General features: G+C 38.7%; 1 protein-coding gene across 1 annotated transcript in view; it reads right to left on the reverse strand.

The window, feature by feature from the left end:
* Positions 1-27854, reverse strand: part of LOC141372542 (rho GTPase-activating protein 20-like) — a 30974-nt gene that overhangs the window by 1035 nt on the left and 2085 nt on the right. The window contains exons 3-8 of the mRNA XM_073891260.1: positions 21895-22044; positions 19398-19439; positions 18678-18762; positions 14390-14467; positions 11818-11884; positions 8289-8477 (exon numbers count right to left, since the gene is read on the reverse strand). Coding sequence (XP_073747361.1) covers positions 8289-8477; positions 11818-11884; positions 14390-14467; positions 18678-18762; positions 19398-19439; positions 21895-22044 — 611 coding nt within the window. The remainder of the gene's footprint in view (positions 1-8288; positions 8478-11817; positions 11885-14389; positions 14468-18677; positions 18763-19397; positions 19440-21894; positions 22045-27854) is intronic.

A 27854-nucleotide genomic window follows, 5' to 3' on the forward strand; every position in this document is an offset into this window, starting at 1 on the left:
TTGACATATTCTGTTAGGATTAATGGATTCCTATTTGCCAGAGGATGAGTCCTGATGCTCATGTCATATGTTTGCAGTTGTTAGACTGAGTACTCCGCTCAAGGAGACTTGAGACTACTGTGAGTTCGGGAAGGCAGTGAAGGGAGAGTGGGAAGACGAGGAGGCCTCTCAGAGACTCTCAGACCCAGAGTCCATTTTGACTGATCTGAACAGTCCTACGTGGGTCTTTTTGGAAACATGACCCAAGTGGCATGGACCAGAATGCCCTTTCCTGTTGTATGCGCCTCATGACTCTGCAGTACCTAAATCAGATTCCATTCTTTGAAATAACAGTAACAGAGCTTCTCAGCCAAAGCCAAGTGCTGTCTAATGACTTCTGCATTTGGGGATAGATTTGGATGAGGACACTTGGCCTCTCATAGTTTCCCTACCTTAGGAGGGCTGTAGAAGTCAAAATGAGATGACCTACCAGAACCGGGGTGGGCAGGTTGTCTTTATCACACACATCCATGACGGAAACTCCAAAGAGCTGTCCTGGCTTTCCAGAAGTTGGGGCTCTGCACTGGTTCCCCTGGGAAGTGGTGGAGCCCTTTTGAATGGCCCACGTTCTTAAAGGACATGTTTTAACTCTCTTCCGGCTGCAATCTAAGGAAGAAGTGAGATTAGTAATAGTAGTTGTTGTTCTTTTATTTGCTTAACCTTCTTTTTTTTTTTTTCTAAAGAGTGTGTTTGTTTTTGACACATAGAGAGACAGCAACAGAGGGAACACAAGCTGGGGGAGCGGGAGAGGGAGAAGTATGCTTCCTGCAGAGCCTGGAGCCTAATGCCTGGCTCCATCCCAGGACACTGGGATCATGACCTGAGCCCAAGGTATACGCTTAACAACTGAGCCACCCAGGCACCCCACTTAACCTTATTTTCAGCATTCCTATTCTACAGTACATTCATTGTAATGGCTAGAAGGGGGAAACTGAGGCATTGGTGTGTAGAATCCTGCATGTTTTGAAATTGGCCAATACCATTCTTATGGTGTTAATCTGTTCTTCCCCAGATCCTGGAAACTGATGGTTAATCCTAGAGACTTGATTAGATTTAGTGTCAATGCTTCCAATGCCATCTACTGTCTTTTGTGCTTTATCATGAGGCACTTAACTTGTTGTTTGTTTCCTGTTGGTAAGTATGATTAGTGGATTCAGTGGTGTCAGATCCAATTTTAAAAGCTCAAAAGATTTGGTATTCAAATCAAGCTAAGTTTGGTAATTATCTGCTTGCACAGTGAGTCTCCTCCCGCCTTAGGTTTCCTCTTTGACTTTCTGTGTGCTCAACTTTTTTTTTTTTTTTAAGATTTTATTTATTTATTCGACAGAGAGAGACAGCGAGAGAGGGAACACAATCAGGGGGGGAAATGGGAGAGGGAGAAGCAGACTCCCACTGAGCAGGGAGCCCGATGCAGGGCTCAATCCCAGGACCCTGGGATCATGACCTGAGCTGAAGGCAGACGCTTAACGACTGAGCCACCCAGGCACCCCTGAGTGCTCATCTTTCTATGATCAAAAGGATCTGCCTTTCATGACATGACCCGCCTGACCCCACTTCTCAGGCAGCCTCTGGTGTCTCTGCTCTGGGCCATCCCCAAGAATGCCTTGCTGCAGTCAGGGTCCTTGGGAAAGAGTCATTACATATTATGTGGTAAGATTCCAGGTGACTGTGTTTTCTTGTGATACCCCACCAAGCTACCCAGAGATGATTTTTTTTTTTTGTAAACTATTTTTGATATTTACTGAAAAGAGTCTAATCCACAATGAATTGCACACAATTCTTCACACATACTCAAACATACATGTATATACACCAAACCAGTACAGGGCTTGAAAGAAAACACAAAAAGAAAAACAATGAGAGATTATGAATGCCTGATTTATCCCCAATTTCCAGAGATGATTTTGAATTACCCAACATACCCTATCAAAGGAATGCAAAAGAAGAGCTTTACAAAGAAAAGGTGATCCGCAGTGAAAAGCTGAGTTGAAAGTTTCTACTGCTCAGCTATGAATATTTTCCTTATAAGATACCTTAACATTTGCTTACATAATCTGCTTAAATAACTGAATTCTTTAAAAGTCCACAGAGGAGCCAAGCTGTAGAAGGATAAACAAATGAGCAACATTTCACCAAACACCCATAAACACCTGTCCACTGGGCTTTTCTGGGATGTAGTGAGTGCATCACCATATCCACTCACGTGTGTGGCAACACTGATGGCACTTGACCAGAGAGACCAGGATCTAAGAACCAGAAGCATCCTGGTTCTGCCACTTAGTTAGATTACTCAAAATTTTTTAAGCTTCGGTTTGCTCAACTTTAACATAAATGCTGCTGCCTACAACTCGTTGAACTAAATGTAATGTACGACTCAGCACAAGTCATGGCTCATGGCAGCCTTGGTAAAAGTAATTTCCTTGATCAGAGGGCCTCAGGCAGTCTAGACATCAGTCTCTTCCCCCTCCAAAGCAGACATCACTCCCATTCTCTATTTGATTTTGCAACCTCTAGAAGGTAGGCAATCATGAAGGATTGCTACCACTTTACTTAACTAAGGCTCTTTCTTCCTGCCCTGAAATTGATACCCCTACCATTTTAAAAGGAGAGAAGAAAGAAAGCAAATACATTCTTAAATCCAGGAGGAGATTCCTGTACAGCAGAATGTATGAATTTGCTTAAGATACATGTTAATATGTAAGTTGAGTTGTTGTATGCAACCTGGGTTCCCTACTCTTACCCTAGTTTTATTATTTCTAAAACTACCCAAATATATTCCATTATTCAGCTTTAATAAGAGGAATGCTCTTAAGAAGAATGTTGTATCCTTTGGTACAAAGCTATATATTAGCTACTCTATGAGTATATACAGAAAATAAGTACACATTGAGTCCTATACTTTCTCAAAGGTATTTTCAGGCTTAGCTGGATGTTTTATAATGTACATTATTTGCTGTTGGAGTTCATGTTGCCACTATTACTAATAAAAATATTTGCTATAGCCATGAAAAATATAGGAATGACTAAACAAGCTAACTTTATAGAAACCTATTCTTTCTTAAACAGTCCTGGTAAGATTTGGGTTAATGTTTCCTAATGCTCAAATTAGGGTATGAATATTAATAAATAAAATTTTTGGAATGGGGTCCTCTAAGCAAAGAGAGAGCCTAAAAGCAGCATAGATCAGAAAGGAACACAGACAATATACAGTAACAGTCACCTTACAGGCAATACATTGGCACTAAATTCATATCTTTCAATAGTTACCCTGAATGTAAATGCACTAAATGACCCAATCAAAAGACACAGGCTATCAGATTGGATTAAAAAACAAGACCCATCAATATGCTGTCTGCAAGAGACACATTTTAGACCCAAAGACACCCCCACATTGAAAGTGAGGGGATGGAAAACCATTCACCATGCTAATGGACACCAAAAGAAAGCTGGGGTGGCAATTTAAAATTAGATTTTAAAACAAAGACCGTAATAAGAGATTAGGAAGGATATTATATCCTACCTAAAGGGTCTATCCAACAAGAAAATCTAACAATTGTAAATATCTATGCCCCTAACATGGGAGCAGCCAATTACATATGGCAATTAATAACAAAAGCAAAGAAACACATTGAGAACAATACAAAAATAGTGGGGGACTTTTAACACCCCCCTGACTGAAATGGACAGATCATCTAAGCAAAAGATCAACAAGGAAATAAAGACTTTAAATGAAACACTGGACCAAATGGACTTCACAGACATATTCAGAACATTCCATCCCAAAGCAACGGAATACACATTCTTCTCTAGTGCCCATGGAACATTCTCCAAAATAGTTCACATCCTAGGTCACAAATCAGGTCTCAACTGGTACCAAAAGGTTGGGATTATTCCCTGCATATTTTCAGACCACAATGCTTTGAAACTAGAACTCAATCACAAGAGGAAAGTTGGAAAGAACTCAAAAACATGGAGGCTAAAGAGCATCCTACTAAGGAATGAATGGGTCAACCAGGAAATTAAAGAAGAATTAAAAAAATTCATGGAAACAAATGAAAATGAAAACACAACTGTTCAAAATCTTTGGGATGCAGCAAAGGCAGTCCTAACAGGAAAGTATATAGCAATACAAGCCCTTCTCAAGAAATAAGAAAGGTCCCAAATACACAACCTAACCCTACTCCTAAAGGAGCTAGAGAAAGAACAGCAAATAAAGCCTAAACCCAGCAGGAGAAGAGAAATAATAAAGATCGGAGCAGAAATCAATGAAATAGAAACCAAAAGAACAGTAGAACAGATCAACGAAACTAGGAGCTGGTTGTTTGAAAGAATTAACAAGATTGATAAACCCCTGGCCAGACTTATCAAAAAGCAAAGAGAAATGACCCAAATCAACAAAATCATGAATGAAAGAGGAGAGATCACAACCAACACCAAAGAAATACAAACAATTATAAGAACATATTATGAGCAACTCTATGCCAGCAAATTAGATAACCTGGAAGAAATGGATGCATTCCTAGAGATGTATCAACTACAACCAGGAAGTAATAGAAAACCTGAACAGACCTATAACCATTAAGGAAATTGAAGCAGTCATCAAAAATCTCCCAACAAACAAAAGCCCAGGGCCAGATGGCTTCCCAGGGGAATTCTATCAGACATTTCAAGAAGAATTAATACCTATTCTCCTGAAACTCTTCCAAAAAATAGAAATGGAAGGAAAACTTCCAAACTCATTTTATGAGGCCACCATTACCTTGATCCCAAAACCAGACAAAGACCCCATCAAAAAGGAGAATTACAGACCAATATCCTTAATGAAAATGGATGCCAAAATTCTCACCAAAATACTAGCCAATAGGATCCAACAGTACATTAAAAGGATTATTCACCATGACCAAGTGGGATTTATCCCTGGGCTGCAAGGCTGGTTCAACATCCACAAATCAATCAATGTGATACAATATATTAACAAAAGAAAGAACAAGAATCATATGATCCTCTCAGTAGATGCAGAAAAAGCATTTGACAAAGGACAGCATCCTTTCTTGATCAAAACTCTTCAGAGTATAGGGATAAAGGGTACATACCTCAATATCATAAAAACTATCTATGAAAAACCTACAGCGAATATCATTCTCAATTGGGAAAAGCTGAAAGCTTTCCCACTAAGGTCAGGATTGTGGCAGGGATGTCCACTCTCACCACTGCTATTCAACATAGTATTAGAAGTCCTAGGCACAGCAATCAGACAACAAAAAGAAACCAAAGGCATCCAAATCGGCAAAGAGGAAGTCAAACTCTTACTCTTTGCTGATGATATGATACTGTATGTGGAAAACCCAAAAGACTCCACCCCAAAACTGCTAGATCTCATACAGGAATTCAGTAAAGTGGCAGGATATAAAATCAGTGCACAGAAATCAGTGGCATTCCTACACACCAACAACAACACAGAAGAGAGAGAAATTCAGGAGTCAATCCCATTTACAATTGCACCCAAAACCATAAGATACGTAGGAATAAATCTAACCAAAGAAGCAAAGTATCTGTACTCAGAAAACTATAAAATACTCATGAATGAAATTGAGGAAGACACAAAGAAATGGAAAAACCTTCCATACTCATGGATTGGAAGAACAAACATTGTGAAGATGTCAATGCTACCTAGAGCAGTCTACACATTCAATGCAATCCCCATCAAAATACCATCCACTTTTTTCAAAGAAATGGAACAAATAATCCTAAAATTTGTATGGAACCAGAAGAGACCCCGAATAGCCAGAGGAATGTTGAAAAAGAAAAGCAAAGCTGGCGGCATCACAATTTCAGACTTCCAACTCTATTACAAAGCTGTCATCATCAAGACAGTATGGTAGTGGCATGAAAACAGACACATAGATCAATGGAACAGAATAGATAGCCCAGAAATGGACCCTCAACTCTATGTTCAACTCATCTTTGACAAAGCAGGAAAGAATGTCCAGTGGAAGAAAGACAGTCTCTTCAACAAATGGTGTTGGGAAAATTGGACAGCCACATGCAGAAGAATGAAACTGGACCATTTCCTTACACCACACAAAAATAGACTGCAAATGGGTGAAAGACCTAAATGTGAGACAGGAGTCCAGCAAAATCCTGGAGGAGAACACAGGCAGCAACCTCTTTGACCTCAGCCGCAGCAACTTCTTCCTAGAAATATTGCCAAAGGCAAGGGAAGCCAGGGCACAAATGAACTATTGGGATTTCATCAAGATAAAAAGCTTTTGCACAGCAAAAGAAACAGTCCACAAAACCAAAAGACAACCGACAGAATGGGAGAAGATATTTGCAAATGACATCAGATAAAGGGCTAGTATCCAAAATCTATAAAGAACTTATCCAACTCAACACCCAAAGAACAAATAATCCAATCAAGAAATGGGCAGAAGACATGAACAGACATTTTTCCAAAGAAGACATCCAAATGGCCAACAGACACATGAAAAAGTGCTCAACATCGCTTGGCATCAGGGAAATCCAAATCAAAACCTCAATGAGATACCACTTCACACCAGTCAGAATGACTAAAATTAATAAGTCAGGAAACGACAGATGTTGGTGGGGATGCGGAGAAAGGGGAATCCTCCTACACTGTTGGTGGGAATGCAAGCTGGTGCAACCACTCTGGAAAACAGTATGGAGGTTCCTCAAAAAGTTGAAAATAGAGCTACCATACAATCCAGCAATTGCACTACTGGATATTTACCCCAAAGATACAAATGTAGGGATCCAAAGGGGTACGTGCACCCCAATGTTTATAGCAGCAATGTCCACAATAGCCAAACTGTGGAAAGAGCCAAGATGTCCATCAACAGAAGAGTGGATAAAGAAGATGTGGTATATATACACAATGGAATATTATGCAGCCATCAAAAGGAATGAGATCTTGACATTTGCAACGATGTGGATGGAACTGGAGGGTGTTGTGCTGAGTGAATAAGTCAATCAGAGAAAGACATATATCATATGACCTCACTGATATGAGGAATTCTTACTCTCAGGAAACAAACTGAGGGTTGCTGGAGTGGTGGGGGGAGTGGGAGGGATGGGGTGGCTGGGTGATACATATTGGGGAGGGTATGTGCTATGGTGAGCGCTGTGAATTGTGCAAGACTGTTGAATCACAGATCTGTACCTCTGACACAAATAATGCAATATGTTAAGAAAAAAAAAGAAGAAGAAGATAGCAGGAGGGGAAGAATGAAGGGGAGTAAGTCGGAGGGGGAGACGAACCATGAGAGACGATGGACTCTGAGAAACAAACTGAGGGTTCTAGAGGGGAGGGGGTTGGGGGGATGGGTTAGCCTAGTGATGGGTATTAAAGTGGGCACGTTCTGCCTGGAGCACTGGGTGTTATGCACAAACAACGAATCCTGGAACACTACATCACAAACTAATGATGTAATGTATGGTGATTAACATAACAATAAAAAAGTTAAAGAAAAAAATTTTTTTGAAACTTTGTGCTTCTAGAATAACAATAATAGGAATAAAATGCTTTCTTTTGGCCCAATAGTTCTCTGATGAATAACACATTTTCATCAGAGAAAGAAATATCAATGGGAGAATACTGGAATGGTAGGGAAAAATATAGCAACAAGGAAGATAAAAAAGTCCTGACCATAAACATTCAGTCTAGCTCCAGCCTTGACCTGTGTCTGAAGCAGACATGGAAAGTGGGGGCAGAATTGAGACTTGAATTCTAACTGTAACCCCAAGGCCACTTCAGCCTAAGCCCAGAATAAATCCAATTCAGTTCCGTAACTCTTTACTCCACTGGAGTTCTTCCATTCCAGGTGTGTCTAAGCCATGCAGTCATTTTATTCCATCCTGTGATGGCCTGAGATACTAGATAAAACCCTGGAATGGGGAAGACCTGTTTCCAGGTCACAAACAGCTTGTGCTTTAAGAAGACACACAGATGTGTACTCACATAATTATATGTAGAAAGCATTCTGGGGATACAGAGAAAGGAGTAACAGTCTACCTAGGAGAATTAAAATAAGCACACAACCTTCTTCGAAGTGAGTTGGGTCTTAAGATCTTTGGGTTTCTCTAAGCTTGATTCTGTGCAGTTTTTGGGTTCTTGCCTCTACTGTTCCTCCCCAACCCCTCAGAGAGAGTGAGCTCTGTGTCCTGAATTTGTGGTCAAGAGTGGAGACATGAGCCAAGAGAAGACACCTGAAGAAAGGGAAGGGGCTCACCTCTCCCTTGCTTGTTCTGGGTTGGGTGCCTGGGCTTCAGGATTAACTGGCCTTGCATCTCTGCGAGCCCCTGCTCCAGAAGGAGGGACTCCTGGAGGGTGGAAGGAGAGATGGAGTCCTCTGGTGTCTGCGGCAGCAGTGTGGTAGATGGAAGATGGCTCATTTTAATTACATAGGGATGTTCATGTCCTATATGAAAAAAATATAGATTCCGGCTGATGGTGATGGCTCTAATCAAATCCCCCTTACCATGAGTGTATGCATCACACTGGTATATGCTGCTGTTCTCCTGGGGCTTCTGGATAAAGAAGTGCCTCCTGAGTGAGCATCATTTTCGCTCTTGTTGGGGACACCCTGCAAAAAGCAGGTGCCCAAGGAAGATTTTAAAAAGAGAAAAAAAATTTAAAGCATGTTACTTTACTTGGAATACATAGATTCAACAGTGCATTGCACAATGCTGACTTTTGCTGTGTTTCCATCTGAGAATATTTAAGGCCTTCTAGTTTCTGCCTTGACACTAACGAGATCTGCACATCTTAGGCGAATTACTTGACCCCTCTGAGCCTTACATTCATCCTTTGAAATGTTTGCCCTCACACAGGCTTATAAGGATCAGAGTAAATATATTAATAAGCATTGGTGGTTAATATTTTTTAAATAATTGAACATATATATTAAGAATTGCTATTCTCTCTCACATAATGTCAGTTGAACAGATTTTTTTCATTTCCTTTTGTCAATTTCTAGAGCCAGAGCTACTCAAGGGCAGTGGGATGGGTTGCCTTTATGCTTTTTACTTCCCTCCCACTACTGCCCTTCCTCCAAGGGGAGTCCTGCCAGGTGATGATCAGAGGGAAGGCTGCACAGTGTTGGGAACCCAGAAGCAAAGTGCAAAACGATGTTTACAGAGTGGAAAACTGCACCCAGAGTCAGTGAGAGTTGCCTGCCAAGTGATTTGTTTTGTTCTTGTATGCTTTAAATTGTTTCCTCTCGGGCACCTGGGTGGCTCAGTTGGTTAAGCGACTGCCTTCGGCTCAGGTCATGATCCTGGAGTCCCGGGATCGAGTCCCACATCGGGCTTCCTGCTCAGCAGGGAGTCTGCTTCTCCCTCTGACCCTCTGACCCTCTTCCCTCTCGTGCTCTCTGTCTCTCATTCTCTCTCTCTCAAATAAATAAATAAATAAAATCTTTAAAAAAAATAAAAAATAAATTGTTTCCTCTCTATAGAATTCTCAAAGACCCTGTGCTATATGATATGGATCTCATTTTTTAAGAACAGAATGGAAGTTCTCTTTCTGTCATTTCTGATTTATTATTGAATGTAACTTGGGGAGCTTTTGCTGTTCCTTTTCATCTGTCATAGATGCAGTGTCAGTGATGTGTTCACAAGAATCACAGTGACTTCCCTCTTTTAAGGAAAAAGAAGCTTCTACGTACGACAGCAATACCACCAAATCACCAAGATAACCAGGAGATAATCCGCAATTGAGAATTGAGAGCATTGTTAAAAAATGCATTTTGAATGATAGTGCTAATGGATCATCATGGATGACAGGCTCTCCGGATTCCTTAGAGCTGTCTTGGTGTGTGAAGCTGCTCAAAGTCTAAAAAGTTATCACCTATATTGTTTTACCTAAATTAATGCATTTTATTAAAATAAATATATTTAAGTATTTGACTTTTTTCCTTTTTGTTGTTGGCCGACTTTTACAGAGATGTCAATATTAATACGAAACACGAAATGGTGGGGGGGATTTTTTCCTCAGCTATGCGCTTGGTGACTCTCTGTATTCTAAGACTGGGAATATACATTTCATACAAAGAAATTGGTTGTTTAGATTTCCAGATCACTTGAAAATATTCTTTAGATAACTTGAAAAAGAGTAATAGCTTCACGGGATTATTTTCTTTTTAAGATTTTATTTATTTTTTATTTTTTATTATTATTTTTTAAAAGGGTATATTTTATTTTATCCAAATGGTTTTGAACAAGAAGGAGTTACACATACATTCCTGAAGATCCCAGTGGTTGGGATCACGCCTCCTATGTGGCTGGCACCTCTTTTCTTTAAATTTTTTTATTGTTATGTTAATCACCATACATTACATCATTAGTTTGTGATGTAGTGTTCCATGATTCATTGTTTGTGCATAACACCCAGTGCTCCAGGCAGAACGTACCCTCTTTAATACCCATCACCAGGCTAACCCATCCCCCCAACCCCCTCCCCTCTAGAACCCTCAGTTTGTTTTTCAGAGTCTATCCTCTCTCATGGTTCGTCTCCCCCTCCGACTTACTCCCCTTCATTCTTCCCCTCCTGCTATCTTCTTTTTTTTTCCTTAACATATATTGCATTATTTGTGTCAGAGGTACAGATCTGTGATCCAACAGTCTTGCACAATTCACAGCACTCACCATAGCACATACCCTCCCCAATGTCTATCACCCAGCCACCCCATCCCTCCCACTCCACCCCCACTCCAGCAGCCCTTTATTTATTTATTTGTCAGAGAGAGAGAGCACAAGCAGGGGGAGCGCCAGGAGGAAGGAGAAGCAGCTCCCCACCGAGCAAGGAGCCCAGGACCCTGGAATCATGACCTGAGCCAAAGGCAGACACTTAACTGAGCCACCCAGGCATCCCACCTCACAGGATTATTAAAAAGATAAAAAAAAAATGCATGTAAGAAGGAATGCTCTAAGATTTCTAGCAGATATCATTGTCACCATTACCATACATTACTATACTTCAAGGTCTGCTACAGATCCTCTCTTTTTTCTTTTGTTTTTTAATCCTTCTATTTCTGGTAAGCACTGAACAATTTTGCTAATCCAAAGATTTTTTTTTTTTTTTTTTTTTTTTTAGAGAACTTGTGCTAGTAACTATTTTAGGGGAGGTATAATCTGTTTATCAACAACCTTAAGAGCAGTGATGGAAAAAGCCTGAGAAACAGCAAAGTGCAGGTAGTTTAGTCAGTGAAGACTTGAGGAGTTTAAATGTGATTATCTCATTTTCTTTATGATGCTGAGAAAACTTCTGGGCACAGAGCAGGTGTTAAATACATACCTATACCTGGATTCAGAGACATGATTGGATTTTAGCGGATTCTCACAAAATAGAGGCTTATTTAGTTGTTAGGAACTGGAATTCAAGACTGGAATATGAAAAATAAATGTATGGGAAAAAGAAATTCCAATTCATTTTGCTTTCATACCTAAGTGAGTAAATAAGTAAGTAAACAATAAACAAAAAAATTTTTAAGACAACTCTGTCAGGTAAAATGAAGTAGAAATGAAAAACTTACATTTCTCTCCCTAACTAGACCTTAAGCTGATGAATGAAGAGATGTCCTCTGTGCCGGGGAAAAAGTAAGTACCTGGTAATTCTTTAATAAACGTGAGAGTGAATATTGCGTGTGATTTTCACTTTTAAGGGTATTTAAGCTTAAGACAGTACAACCATTACTTTGAGATGTAGAGTTACAATTTTGAACCTAATCAATCCCATCTTAGATTTTCCCTGACACTTACCAATGAGTGGGTGTGGGGACGCTTCCTTGCCAGCACTCACCCACAGCTGGTAGTCCTTCTCAGAGCCCTTGGAAACAAAAAGAACTATGCATCATAACAAATCTTTCACAGTACTTGAAGAACACATTTCCTTGCATTTCTCTGTTTCCAGAAAGAAAGAATTGGGGCCAATATAAATGCTATTTCGTCCATGGGGGTAGCTACGTACTTGTTAACTTGTTCCCTCATAGCCTCCAGTGGACCGTCCCAGGTTCTTGTCATTTTTGATAAAGGCCAGGAAACCACAGTACAATCAGCCCCTCACTGTGTGGGTGGCCCATGGCATAAGAAATCACAGTTGTGCCCCTTCACTAAGGAGGAAAGTTCTAATCTCAGAGGCCTGCCTTCCACTGTCTCTAGATTCCTTGGATAATGTTGGCTTTTGCCACCAAATGTCCCTGCCCTGACATGCATATTGTCCAGAGAGCCATATACCCTGCTATGACTATTCCTGAGCAAAGTAACTTGAAAGGCATCAATAGCTCAACAGCCTTGAGCAAAAGGAGACAAATGCCCAAGAGGCCTTGAGGAGATAGTGGACTGAAGTCAGCCACTGGCTTTGGTGCAGGCAAGCCACACTTCAGGGAGAGAAAGAAGGACTCTAACCTAGACAACATATCAGATGCAGAAAACAATTACTCCCAGCAGAATTACCGCCCAGTAAACCTGGAAGTCCTACTTGAAACAAACACATCTAAATGATAAAGATCACTGAACTATTTTAGAGAGTCTTCCAGGAGACTAAAGCAAAAAATGTTTGACATGGAGTTGTTGGTGATAGGTACTATGCTTGCCCTTGACTCCTGATTAAAAATCATGGTCTTACCTTTATGAAGAAAGGTCATAGGATAGGTATGGACACAGACACAGACACACACAGACACACAGACACAGACACACAGACACACACAGACACACAGACACACACACAAACAGACACACACAGACACACAGACACACACAGACACACAGACACACACACACAGACACACAGACACAGACACCCACACAGACACACAGACACACACAGACACACAGACACAGACACACACAGACACACAGACACACACAGACACACACACAGACACACACACAGACACACAGACACACACAGACACACAGACACACACAGACACACACAGACACACAGACACACACAGACACACGCAGACACACAGACACACACACGTAGCTAAATCTGCTCAGAATTGTATTGCAAATAAGAAGTGAGAGCTAATAAGGTAGGGTAGGGTTTGGAAATGCTATGCTGGAATCCCTTAAATCAGGCATACATAAAGCCAAATAACCCCAATTCTTCATTAAAACAGAAATTCTTTGTGTGGTGAAATTGATCACTTTATGCAAAGGAAAATCACAAACATGAAATAAAATGAGCTTCATCATTAATCAGTCTCTCCAACTTCATCCCTAAAACCACTCACTCTCTTTCTAAGACTTAATTCCTATTTAGGGTATATATATCATACAGGTTATAAATCAGTGTAGATATGTGCTTTACTCAGTACATATAAATTCAATTTTATTTCAGATATATTATTAAATTTTGTTTGTACAGAAATCATTGATTTCTTATGCCAAATTCTGGTTGCTCTGAATTTTTAAGGGGCTTTATTATACCATTGGGTCAGACAGAATTTAAGTAAGAATCTTGTAATTATGTCATGTCATAATAGCAAGACATTTTTGCATTTATAGAGGATTTTATATAAGAAGCTGTGCTTTACAAGTGCTCCCTTCAGTTCTGTCCATCTGACTGTCACTCTCCCTCTCTTTTCCCTTAGAAAATCTCATCCTCAAATACGTCCATGTCTTTCTTCAAAAAAAAAAAAAATCCGACAACTCACACCAGCACCATCAAAACATAAAGGAACAGACAGTTAAAACCAAAACAAGATGAAAGTGATTTGTACGCAACTGCCCCCAGATCCATGGTCTTATTCAGAACTTGTCCTCTTTACCAGTTCATAAGGGGTGTGAGCCACCTCATCCCAAGGAACTGCATCAAGAGGAGGTAGCTTCTAGCCAGGTGGTCTTTATGTCAAAATGTACAATAAAACATGTAATTTAGGATTCATCTAACTGGGATTCATCTACCTTGGGTGATGACCAGGGTAAATAGGGATGGGGAGGAATCAGGAACAAAGACACAGAGAGAAGAGTCCTATAGAGGAGGAGATATTTAGAAACTTAGAAATATTTTATTGTCTGCATATAAAATATATACAATAAACTGCATGTTGTTATTAGCACTCTAAAATTATAGCCCAATTTTATGCTATGATTTTGAATTCGCAGAAAATTTAAAATGGGAAGACAAGAAGAGCACCCATGTATAGGCTAATAATATAGCTTTGCTGCCTTCAATTTCTAAATCTGGGGGACAAAATATAACTATGATATCTATAATAATCAGCTGTCTTATAATGGGAGGTACACAGTACACACACACACACACAAATCTCAAAAGTCAAAGTTGGTTTTTAAATTAAAAATAGTTTGCAAGGCAACTTACAGTTATTCCTAGCATTGGTAATGACATGTTGATAATGTCATTCGCTGTGTCTGAATTTGTTACTGTTACAGTTACAGACTGTAAAAAAGAAATAAGAAAAATTGCTATAAATTTTTAAAAATTTAAAGCAGGTAACCAAATAATTATTGTCAAATTATTATCCATACTCTCAAAGCAAAGCTTGTTTTCAGTTAATGACAAAGTAAAGCATATTGTAGAGCACACATCCTTAATTATATTTTCGTTTCTTTACATAACATGAAGCTAGTAGGAAACATTTCAGTAAAACATATATTTCCCTTCAAGGATTTGTGGCTTACAAAATATAGCAGCTTAAGCAAGAAAGAGAAAAACAGAATTCTACAAGGGGTCATGAGCTGACCCTCAGCTCCATAAGGCTATTTCCAAAATAGATGGGGGAGATAGTTTAAAAAGGAGGAGCTAGATAATTTTCTCTCTTCCTGAGTTGTGTTTTTACAGTATGGATTTATTTCTTTGCAATTACATACTCAGTTTCAGCAAAATCAGAATAAGAACTGTCTGTAACAGACATTTTTTTAAAAAAACTACTATTTAGTCAGTACTTTCTTTGTGTCATCATGGTTACTAAGATTTCCATTGTTGAAATCTGTTGAGACAAATAAAACCAATGAGTCTAGGAAATGAGACTGAAAATTTCAGAAGTTTATATTCCATTCACAACTCTGACAGTGAGTAGTTACTTATAATAGCTCTCTATCACACCTTATATTGAGAGACTGCTCCATACAACAAGGAAATCAGTTATTGAAAATTATCTGAAAGGGATTGATAGGAATCTGAGATGATATCTATAAAACTATCCGAATTCCAAAAGACATTTTAAAATAAGACAATATGTAACCAAGTATGCATACAGTTTTTATACCATTATTAGGCAACGAGGCCTGTGTCCTTTGAGAAACAGTGCATGAAGAAGACAAGCAACAGAAGTGGACACTCACAGACCTTAAAAATATTAAAAACAAAGTTAAAAGAAACTTGTTCTTTCATTGTATTTTTCTTCTTATGAATTGAAATGCAATTGCTTGATATGACAGTTGGCCCAAAAGTTGTTTGATAATCGAACTTTTATAAACAAAAGTATTCATTGATTTCAAACTACTTGAGCTTTAAGGATTATTAAAAAAAGTGTTCAGAACCTAGCAGTAGGACTCAGAGCACCCAAACTCAAGGATATCCTATGTTAAATTGTCTAGGAGGGGCTTCCTATGTTAAATTGTCTAGAGGATTCAAGACTGGGTCTTAGCTTGAAATTTAGTTAGAAGTAATGGCTCTGCTATTTTTTTTTTTAAGATGTCTGAAAGCCTTTCAATACAACTTAAAAACTTTCCCATGAAATCTTTTTTTTTTTTAAGATTTTTATTTATTTATTTGTCAGAGAGAGAGCACTAGCACGGGGAGCCACAGGCAGAGAAGGCAGAGGGAGAAGCAGGCTCCCCTCTGAGCAGGGAGCCTGATGCAAGACTCCGTCCCAGGACCCTGGGATCATAACCTGAGTCGAAGGCAGATGCATAACTGACTGAGCCACCCAGGCATCCCTCCCATGAAATCTTTTTAAAGAAAAAAAAAATCTCTTTCGAAATACTAATAATCACTTTTTAATTTATCTGGTCTGCAAGATAATGGTTTTCGTGGTATAAGGAACATACTATGTTCAAAATAGTAATTCCAGGGATGTATGTATATTTTCCTGCATGTTGTAGGTTCTCCAAAACAGATAAATTCCAGTAGATAGAGCTCTCTGTAAACAAATAACTTCAGAAAAATAAGCTGTTTTTTGGAAATAATTTAAAAGAAAAAGAAATGTTACTTTTTTTTTTATTTGAGTCAAAGTGTTACTTAATATATGAAGAACCAGGAAAATGTGATCAATTCTCAAGAGTTGAAGCCAACCCTGAGATGATCTAGATGTTCAGGCTGTTAGCCAAAAATAGCTATTACAATAATGCTCAGTGATACAAATGAAAATATGCTCACAGTAAACAAAATAGAGGCATCTTAGCATAGAAACTAAAAATATTTAAAAATAGAAATTTTTTATCTGAAAAATATCTTAAAGAAAAAATTTACTGACTAGGCTATATTGCATAATGGAGATGACAAAAAGAAGTCAGTGATTTGAAAATAGATAATAGAAATTTTCCTGTCTGAAGAAGAAAAGGGGAAAAAAGATTGAAAAAATTAACAGAGTCTGAGGGATCTCTGAACAATATGAAAGGGTCTAATATACATATAACTGGACTCTCAGGAGGAGAGTCCTGAGACTCTTCTCTCCTCAGAAGAGGAGAGAGGAGACTTCTCTCCTCTTCTCTCCTCAGGAGGAGAGAAGAGAGGAAATGGGGAAGAAAATATTTGAGGTAATAATGATTAAAATTTCCCAAATTTGGTGAAATTAAATTTATAAATTCAAGAAGTTCAGAATATGCCAAATAGGACAGGTGCAAAGATAACCATGCTTTGATAATTCATAGCCACACTGCTAAAAACCAAAAATAAAGAGAAACTCTTGAAAGCAGCTAGAGAAAAATGACAAATCACCTACAGAGGATTAATGTTTGAATGATCACAGACTACTCTCATCAGAAAGCACAAAGACCAAAAGACAGTGGAACACCTTTAAAGGGCTGAAAGGAAAAAGTTTGCAAACAAAATTCTACATCCCTCAAAATATCTTTCAAGAGTGAATGTGAAATAAAGCCATATTCAGATAAAAGAAATTAAGAAAATCTGTTTGCACCAGATCTGCACAAGAAATGCTAAGGATCATCTCTCTAGGATGAAATGAAAACAGTGTTAGAGGGAAACTTGGATCTTTAGGAATGAGTGAAGAACATTAGAAATGCTTATTTTGTGTAAATTATACATAAATAAAGTTGATTTTTAAAAATTTCAAGGTAATTTTCCATGGAAAATTCTGAATGTAACCCACTGCCACAGCTGAAATCAAAGCAGGCAGAGACAAGAGTGTGCTCTGCTGCTAGAGAACCCTCTGGCCTTATCTCCTTCATGCAATGCATCTACCTGGTGCTTAGAAACCAATCAAAATATTTGCATGGCTTTTGCTTTGGCCAGGAATAACTACCTCTTTTTCCACCTTCAAATACTATTTTGTGTGATCTAGAGCTACTGTAAAGTATAACAGGAAAAGAAAATGTCACTTAAAGATACCCAAAGTATCTTGTTCATCATTGCAAATGTCTTGGCTACTGCACTACGATTTCAGAAATCAAATTTTACACAAATAATGGGCAATTGGTTTGATTTTTTTCCCCCAACAGCACAAAGAAAATGAGATAGAAATATGCTGATTCCTTAAAGTGTCATCCCTCTGAGCTCAATTCAACCCTGAGATTCCTTGGAACAAAAGACCTTTCAAAACCCCTCTGCAGTTGACATAACTACTAAGTGAAATACCTGACCCTTGAGTAGATCCTGTACTGGAACAGAGACATTATTGAGGTCAACTGACAAAATGGGAACATGGAAGGCAGAGTAAAGTATTATACCGATGTTAAATTTACTAAAGGTGATAACCGTATGATGGTGATATAAGAGGATATCTTTATTCTTGGGAAATACTTAGGTTTAAGGATAAAGGGCCATGGCATTTGTATGACCCTCAAAAATAAGTATAACATACACATAATAAGGACAGAGAAAGAAAATAAATGATAAAGCAAGTGGAGTAAAATGTTACTAATAGCTGAATCTAGGTAAAGGGTGCATGGGTGATTTTTGTTTTATTTTTATGTTTACAACCTTTCTGTGAGTTTACAGTTATACCAAATAAAATATCAATAGGGGGGTGGAGAACTGTGGAAACAATCCAAACCATTCTGTACATAAGTAGTAACCACTGGAAAAAATCTTTAATTCTAGTAGGAAATACCTGCATGTGAAAATCACCTTATTACAAGCCAGTGTTATTGCTATTAGAAGGATCCAGAGAAATATTATGGATATTTAACATGCAATACTCTTTCCATGCTTAAGTACTGTGGCATGGATTCCTCTCGCTTCATATTACCTAGTATTCACTTTTTTTGTAAACAAAGACACATGTAGACAGGAAAATACATTTTCCCACATGGCACTTTTCTAAATATTCTCTCTCTTCTTATCTTTTGCTCTCTCCTTCCTACCTCCCCGTTCTCCCTCCCTCTCTCTCTCCATCTCCATCTCCATCTCTTTCGGTCTATCTGAATCAGGAACATGGAATTTAATTTTTGGTCTTAAAAACACTTACACAGGCACAGTTCTTGATGTCCTCAGTGAAGATTCTGAGAGGAATGCTTTTTGGCTGGTCCTTCTCTTTGGCTAGATTGATGTACCTAATCAAATTCAATAATAACCCCAAAGAGAATAGGATGAATTAGCTATTAGCTTACTTTCAAATTGATCTATGTGGCTAAAATTTTCAACATACTCTGTTATTTTTAAATGCACGTAAATAAACTCAGCAAAATCAAACTATGGGTTGGAAGGAAACATGCAAAACTATTGCAGGAAAATAAGACATGACTCAAAACAACAGGTTGCTCTTGTCATGTAAGATCTGAGTAGGAGATCCAGTCATCAAAGCTTTCCTGCTTAGACTGGAGGGCCCAGCGCCTTCAAGGGTAGGAATGAGAAGGTGCTTTGAGCATCACTCAGGAGAGTAAACTGCACTTAAGAAAATTTAATATGTATCTTTTGCGAATAATGTTAGCTCCAATCATTAGGTCGGAGAGAAGGGGAAGATGAGAGTGATAACCAGAATTTCATCAAGAATAAGCAATATGTGCATGTATATGAGAGCAGATTATTTGCAGTGGCAGCCAGGGTACATCTAAATAAGAAATTATTTGAGGATAGTCTAACAATTTCTACTAAGGAGAGGAAGCATAGTGTGTGGGGGCACAGCTTTGAAGAGATTTATTCTTTTCTCATGGGTTAAAGATTTATAATATGTATAGTGACAAGATACCTTTGAAGGAAAGAATGCCATTTTTCCTTTTGTTCCGAAGAACTGCAATTTAAAAAAAATGGGAAGAAAAAATTAAGATACATACAATACTTATACTAGCAAAATAAGATCACCATTCCAGAAAAAAATATCAGCAGCCAGTTGTTAAGGATGTGGATGCATGTGTTATACCATAGTCTCCTCGTAGTTGGGCTTTGGAGGGACCCCACTCTTTTATGAGCGTATTAAAGCAATGGGAAGTAGATCCTAAAGTGGAAGAAAAGTTGGTTTTGAATCTGAACACTTAATTGTAACTATGTGATGCAAGCTATGTGATCACAGGCACTTTGCTTAACCTCACTGATCTTCAGTTTCCAGAACTGGAAAAGGGTTCATTACACCCCGAGTGTCCCTGCAGCTGCAAGTGCTATTCAGATATAAAGAACATTATTATTCAAATTAAATCATACTTAAGGAATTTGGCATTTGGATGGAACTATCTTGGCCCAGAAACAAGAATATCTTTTTAGGAAAAAACACCTGTAATATTTTTATTTCTTTATACACATAGCAGATTGTAATATGTTAAATTAGTTCCTAGAAAACATTCTTCATTACTGTGATCCTCTGAGCAAGATCAATCCAGCCAGTGCTAAAGTACTAAAGGTTAGTCTTTTCTCAACTAAAGTTTTCACAGCATTTAATATCCAAAGTTGTGAATGTTTTAAGCCTCACTCATACATGGCCTTGCACTTACTAGCATTTTTTTACTGTGGTAAACTACACAAAATAAAATTGACCATTAGTGACCTTTAGTACATTCACAGTTTTGTGCAACTACCATGACTGTTTAGTTCTGGAACATTTTTATCACCCAAAAGCAAACCTGTGTCCATGAAGCAGTCACTCTTCCTTCCTTCCTGTTTCTAGCTCCTGTACCGTATTTTGTGTATTTGTTGATAAACACTTGGGTTGTTTCTACTTTTTTTTTTTTGGCTATTGTCGACAATGCTGCTATGAACGTTTGTGTATCAATTTTTGTGTGGACCTATGTTTCTCTTGGGTATATATCTGGAGGTGGCATTGCTGGGCCGTATGGTAATTCTGTTTGACTTACTGAGGAACCATCAAACTGTCCACAGTGGCTGCCACATTTTATACTCCTCCCAGCAACACTGCTCCCCAGCCCCTCCATCGCTGTTTCAGGATTTGTCCCATCCGGAAGATGGAACACCCACTTAGCGTCCCAGCCTGCCTATGCGCATGGACACAGCTTCTAGTTAGCCATGCTGATCGGCAGAACAGCAATAATAACAAAGAGCAAAAGCACTAGGTGCCAGAAATTGTTATAAATGCCTTCTATATGTTTACACAGTTTTTTAAACTAATATAACATGTATAAGCCTGGCTTCCACATTTTCCTCCTCCTTAGGGAAAAAAAGTTTCTGGGAAACTCCCCTGTCAAAGACTTTATACATTCCTAACTGAAACTGTTTCCTTCCATTTGCAACATGGAGAAGACAGTAAGCAAGAGGAACTGAGAATCTTTACAGAAATACGTCATGGAAAAGAAGACATGCGGAGAGCATATAAATACATATTTCTTCCCAATAAGCTTTGAAAATTTTTCATTAAGTCAACGCTGCATTATAGGGCTTAATAAATTAATGACTTGCAAACATTTTTGTTGTCTTCCCTTTGCGATGACGTGTGAGATTTTGGTGGAGTGGGCTGAGGAGAAGAAAGAAGGGTGTTAAGTGCATGTGATGAACACTCATTGTGCAAAACAAGAATGAGACTTGGGGTGTGGTTGTTTCAAACAGCAGATGTAAGTGTTGCACCACCCCCTGTAAACTCAGGAGTGTCTGCTCAGGTTGTCCGGGGTAGAGAGTCACATTCCCCATCCTCATGTCAGCCTAAGAATGTGTCTTGGACAACTAACCTCTACTCGATGCAATCATACTTTTGTTTTAGATGGTCACCTCTCTAGAGACATCAACTAAGATAATCGGTACACAGCAATTCAGGCAACCTCATATTCAATGACATGATTAATTTATTTGTATAATTACATACTATTTTTAAAGGAATGAACTTGGGAGTATAAGAGCAATTTTTCAAATTTAATTGGACTCTTTAATAGTACTTGCTCAAGAAAAATATGCCAGTGATTTAGAAACACAGATACCCCCTGGGAATTAGAGGGCAGGCTATTGGAGAGGGGATCTAGAACCTCACTCTCTTGATTCTCCTTCCATATGCCTAGAACACCCAATTCCTAAAGTGGCTCCTAGAGTCCATGTGAAAAACCACTGATCAAAACCAAAAGAAATTACAATAGTTCCCACTCTATGTTATCTACTTGCTCCCATTTGTACATACCTCTTGGGGGAAAGTACAAGGCAAATGAGAGTCATTATGGGAAGTCAAAAAGTGAGTCACTGGCTTGATATACAATCAGATTAAAATGTTTTCCTTTTTAACCCATGTAAATACAAGACCAAACAGTCGGTCTTACCTGAAGGTGGCCACAAAGTTCACCGTGGGCCAGCCCAGGACAAAGGACCTCCCAGCACAGATGTTGGCAGCCTCCACTCTGTCCATACAGTTGGCAGTCCACATGGTGTTCAGTGGTATTTGATTTTTTATCTTAAACTTTTTCTTATACCTAGAAAGATACCCAAACAAGACCTCTGTTAGTTGGTTTCATAAATGTTATGGGAACAGCTGTGCTCATCAGAAACCAGTTCTCACTGCTCCAGGGCACAGCCTGCCTCCCTCATCTCTATTACCCTCTGTGCCCAGCACAGCAAATGGTGACATGACCTTTACAAAGTGTGTGTTGAGCAAAGTCTGGCCCTAGGAAGGCCCTGAAAACACTTCCTCAAATGGCAGCAAGTAGCCATTTTTCTGAATGTTGAGTGTTGAGTAAAGACTATATATTCCAGAGCTTTTTAAGAAAACCATTAGTTCATTTCTTATTGTTAGATTTGTTTCCTATTATATATAGTTTTATGGTTATTATTATAGTTAATTATTCATTCATGACTTGCATACTTTGAAAAGTATTTGAGGGGCTGAACAAAGGTACCTGAGACACGATTTATAAAAATAGTCATACAATTTTTTTCTTAAGAGAGACAAACCAGGGGGGCGCGCCTGGGTGGCTCAGTCGGTTAAGCATCCAACTCTTGGTTTTGGCTCAGGTGGTGATCTCAGGGTCTTGAGATCGAGTCCCCATGTAAGGCTCCCCTCTCAGTGGGGAGTCTGCTTCCCCTCTCCCTGTGCCCCTCCCCCCAGCTCATGCTCATTCTCTCTAAAATAAATAAATACATAAATAAATCTTCAAAAATAAAAGAGAGAGAGAGACAAACCAAGAACAAAAAATAAACTTGGATCAGAAAGATTTAAAAATTATTTTCAACCTTAATTTAAAAAAAAAAACTTTCTAGCCTTTAAGGCATAGGTTATTTTTAATTTCCCTTCTTAAAATTTTGTCCGTATCATTTTCACTTAGATCCTGGCTAAAACTGAAAAACTGTGAGCCTACAGATTGAACCCAATTTAAAAATCATCAATCCATCCATCAATCAATCCCAGATCAGTGGTCAGGAGGTCTTATATGTGAGTGACGTATACTTCCCATTCCTCTGAGGGATGCTTAGGGAACTTGGACACACCTCTCTGGAACTCCTTACTATTCAGAAACACATGTAGAAACAGTAAACTAAAATGAGATCAAAGACACCTCATGTGCAAAAATCCCTATGACTCCAATAATTCATGAAACAATTAAAGCTAAGACTTTCCAATGGGATTTATGAAACACAATTTTGCTGGAAGAGCACTTGAAGGATAATCTAGATTCAAAGTTTATGACACAATGAATAAAGTCATCAGATAAAATCTTTATCAGATATCAGATGTCTAATTATCAGATAAAATCATTTTTCTAGATAGTAACTCCAAAGGCATTGTCAAGCTAAAAATATATGGCTAATAGGAAAGATAGACATATATCTGTTTGTTTTTACAGATTTTTTTTTCTTCTAATATAGGTATCTGTGTATATAAGGACACCTAAGGTACTGTGTGGAAACTTCCAAATACATTGACCTGGAAAAAGGAATTTCAATAATTCTCTCCTTAGTTCAAGAAAGCGCCAGGATTATCTACTCTGAACCAAGGAGTTATCCCAAAGCTCAGAGCATGGTTTCTCCTGTCCTATAACATTTGGAGCACTTACCATATGCCAAGCACTGTTCTAAATATTTTATAAATACAAATATAAAAAATTTAATCCTCAAACAACTACACTAGGTGGTCTCAGCTCCATTTTACAAATAAGGAAACTCACAGAAAGGTTAAATAAATTGCCAAAGGCAAGAGAGTTTGAACCCAGACAGCCTAACTCATGAGCCCATGTTTGTAACCACTTGGCCTCTGTGGGTGCTGACCTGTCGTTCCATGAACTACCCTTCTCATGTTTCCTACCCTCACTCAGCCTCACTTCGGTCCCCAGAGCCATCAGGCTTCCTCATGGGATTATCTGGGGAGTGAGAAGATAAATCTCAAGACATTATATTAACAAAGCTAGTTGCTAGCTTGGAAATATTTAAAGTTTATTACAACAAAGCTTCATACTTCAATGGATTCTTCTAGGATCTTACTGTGTTTCTTCACTCTCAATCACTGACCCAACTGGAAATTAGAAAGTATTAATCTCATGTAAACTGAATTGAGGAGAAGAAAGAGGAGGAGAAAGAACTGCGGTTTTTACTTCTAAAAATAGTCCTTTATTATATTTGTATTAACATGATGGATATCACTCTTGCTTTCTGCTACCTCAACCTTTATACCAGAAGGGAAGCCCCAGTGCACTGTGGAAATTTACAGGATTCTAGGGAGATTTCCCCTATTCTAAGATAGGGGTATCCTTTTACAGATGTTGGGAGTGGGGGTCATGTTATATTCTGTAAGTAATTCTTTGTAATTTCACTGATAATGAGTTAATAGTCATCTTCATCGTTTGACCTAATTTAAATTCATTTTTTGTTTCATTTTATATTCTTTAATAACTAAATATGAGGAATGTGATGTCTAAAGAACTAAGTTCAGTCCCTTCCTTTTTGTAAATTCTTCATGGGCCTCTACTAGTATTAATATCTTAATATTTATCAAGCAGATACTGTTCTTAAAAATAAAGTAATAATTTTATTTGAAAGATAACTTACTTAGTATTCTAATGAATATCAAAAGTGATAAGGAAGGTTCCATCTGACCTCAATTCTTGAGAAATTTCTAAAGGTGTATGAAAAAAATCCCCAAACAATTTTCACTATTATTAACATCCTGTACGACTAGAGAAATATAATTTCTTTGTGAAGAAACAAACATTTAAATTCCTTTTATTATTACACACAAACTAAAATTCACTAATTTTGACAGAATAAGTAGGTAGCAATTAGTCAACTACTTACCCAATTTGTGTTAATTTCTATAGCGTCAACCTAAAGATGAGAGTTTCCAGCTGAAGCCTGCAGGTGAGCTGAGGTAAAATGGAACCTGGGTCACCCCAACCCCTTCTTATGGCTAATTGGAAAAACTAGGCCCTAAATTCAGATTATTAATTTGAACAGATTGATTCTGGGCATAACACAATCCTCCAAGAACAAGGACGACAGCAAAGAAACAAGATTGTTAATGCAGGAGCTATTTCTTTTTAGTTGTTTCCTTCTAGAAAAAAAAAAAAGTAAACGTTTTCAATATTAACAGTGATCATAAGTACACCCAAATATTTACCATGGGAATGTTCGCATAGTCGTTTCCTAAAAACTATGGCAAAAACTTGTACGCGGCCACAGCACGAAGTGCCGCTTGTGACTGCTAGGGACAGAATTGTGTCCCCTCCCCCACTGCTCCCCACAGTCTTACGGTGAAGCCCTCTCTGCCAATATGACCATGTTTGGAGAGAGAGCTTTTCAGCGGTAACTAAGTGTAAATGGGGCCATCAGGGTAAGGGCCTAATCCAGTAGGATTGGTGCCCTTGTAAGAAGAGGGAAGAGAGAGCTCCGTGTGTGTGTGTGTGTGTGTGTGTGTGTGTGTGTGTGTGTGTGTGTGTGTGTGTACATGCAGGCGCTGAGGAAACCCCATGGGGCATAGGCGAGAGGGCAGCCATCTGCAAGCAGAAAGACAGCTCTTGTGGGAACCTGACCCTGATGGTGTCCCGACCTTGGACTTCCAAAAATCTGTGTTCTCTCTCTGTCAAGGGCCTTGGTTTTAGAAACCAAATTCAAGTTCCTGAGATCACTTACATTTTCTAATATTCTTAATGGATGTAAAAAGTATATAAGATAATCTTTCAGGAGCTGAGTCTCTTAAAGAGAACATTATTAAATACATTGATATAGATTTTGTCACATCATAAAAACGCTTGAGTAGACACAAAGACCTATCTCAAAAGCAATATGTGAAGAGGAAAAATGTTGCACTTCTTTTGTAATAGTGAACCAATCAAATTTAAAAATTCAGCTCTTAAAAGGATGCAGTTCTCTCATGGAGAAAGAACACTGCCTTTATATAAAATCTTTTCAGCAGACCACAGTAGGTTCCATAAAACCCTCTTGAGAGGTAAGCAGTATCCAGGACAATAAATGGCTCTAGTAGGAAAAGAAAGGTCTTCTCCTCTCCCTAAGTGCTATAATAATTACAAAGGTGAAAACAAAGTGAAGGACAACCTGTTCCCCTTATAAATCGAATGTGAGTGGTCTGCAAGGTCCCAAGGAGCAGGAAAGGAGTTTGCTGTTCGTTAGTGTGTCTCTTGGGCTGAGCATGGAGGAGTAGGTGTGACAGGAACAGTGTGGCGTTGGGATGAAGGCAGGCCTGGCTTGGAGTCTCTCCCACCATTTTCCTGTGGATGACAAGCCTGTTCCTGAGACTTCCTCCATCCCCATTTTCATTTCTGCAGTCAGTGGATGATAACAGTATTGGCCTTGGAGGGCTGTGGGGAAATTACACGAGGAATCTATAATGCTCCTCGTGTGGTCCCCAGCATGCATCCCACACATTTTAGTCTCCTGTACTCACCTTGGTTAAATAAAGAGAATGGTAACTAGTCTGCTTTTTTAAAAATAATGATGTGGGGGCGCCTGGGTGGCTCCGTTGGTTAAGCGACTGCCTTCGGCTCAGGTCATGATCCTGGAGTCCCGGGATGGAGTCCCGCATCGGGCTCCCTGCTCAGCAGGGAGTCTGCTTCTCCCTCTGACCCTCTTCCTTCTCGTGCTCTCTATCTCTCATTCTCTCTCTCTCAAATAAATAAATAAAATCTTAAAATAAAAAAAATAAAAATAATGATGTGGCCCTCTATCAGGAGGAGCAGAGTGCTTCATATGAACCTCATGCCAGGACCTGGACAGTCTTTTTCCTCTCTGTCCTCCTCATGACATCACCACCTCCAAGGCTACATCTGTAGGCAATTTCACTCATCTCAAATATATTTTACTAGTCTTTGCCTCTGATTTTTTTTTTTTTGGACAGCTACACTTCCTAAATTTCTCAGTTCACTAAGCATTCTGACCTATTTCTTACCAGATACCAAGCAGATTGGAGTTGTTTACTCAACATAAAGGAAAGACTGATTTCAATAATGAAAGAGAATCTAGGTGTTCATGGAATGTTCTATGAAATTCAGAAAAATAGAAAGAATAGAAACAGCAGCACCACACATAGAATAAAATTCTGTACTTTGAAAGAAACGGACCTAATTTCAAATGTAGACTCTACTCATCACTAATATGGTGACCTGGGCAAAACCTTTAGACCTCTGATTTTCAGAGGTATTCTCTAAAATAAAAATAATCCCATCTCACAGGGTAGTTGTAAGGTTGGACAAGATTACATACATGAAGTTCTTAGCATAACACCTGTCATGTAGTAAGCCCCTGATAAATTATCATTAACGTCACTCAGATTGAGTATAGCATTTTGCCAAATTAGTACTTGCATGTCTTACTCATGGCATGGCATACCTGGGAGCTAGTGAGGGCAGCAAAATAAAAGGGGGTAGTTTTATTTCTGGTGACTAAAAAGCTTCTTGATATTTGGTTTGTTGGAATAGTCTTTGTCTTTCATGATGTTTTGTGAATAATGAAAACAGAGATGGAGCAAGTAAACAGCTGACCTCCCATCCACCTGCTTTCGGACATTTATTGAGCAATCATCAGGTTCCAGGCTGGATATCAGTTGCATTTGTTTTCAGGGTTGAGAGGAAAGTGCATGCAGTTAGTTCTGTCTCCAGCATATATTCCAAATCTGTCTGCTGCCTCCTTCCTTTTTATTGCACTCCTTCCCTGGAGCCCTTGAGAGCATCCATCAGGACTACTGCCTCCCCTAACCAGTCTCCCTGATCCCACTCTTGCTTAACCATCCATCCATTATCTAACAACAGTCAGAAAAATTTGCTAGAGATATAAATCAGAT

The sequence above is a fragment of the Callorhinus ursinus genome, unplaced genomic scaffold, assembly GCF_003265705.2.
Source record: "Callorhinus ursinus isolate GAN/ISIS: 27379988/994484 unplaced genomic scaffold, GSC_fseal_2.0 scaffold4, whole genome shotgun sequence".
In the NCBI taxonomy this organism is placed as follows: Eukaryota; Metazoa; Chordata; class Mammalia; order Carnivora; family Otariidae; genus Callorhinus; species Callorhinus ursinus.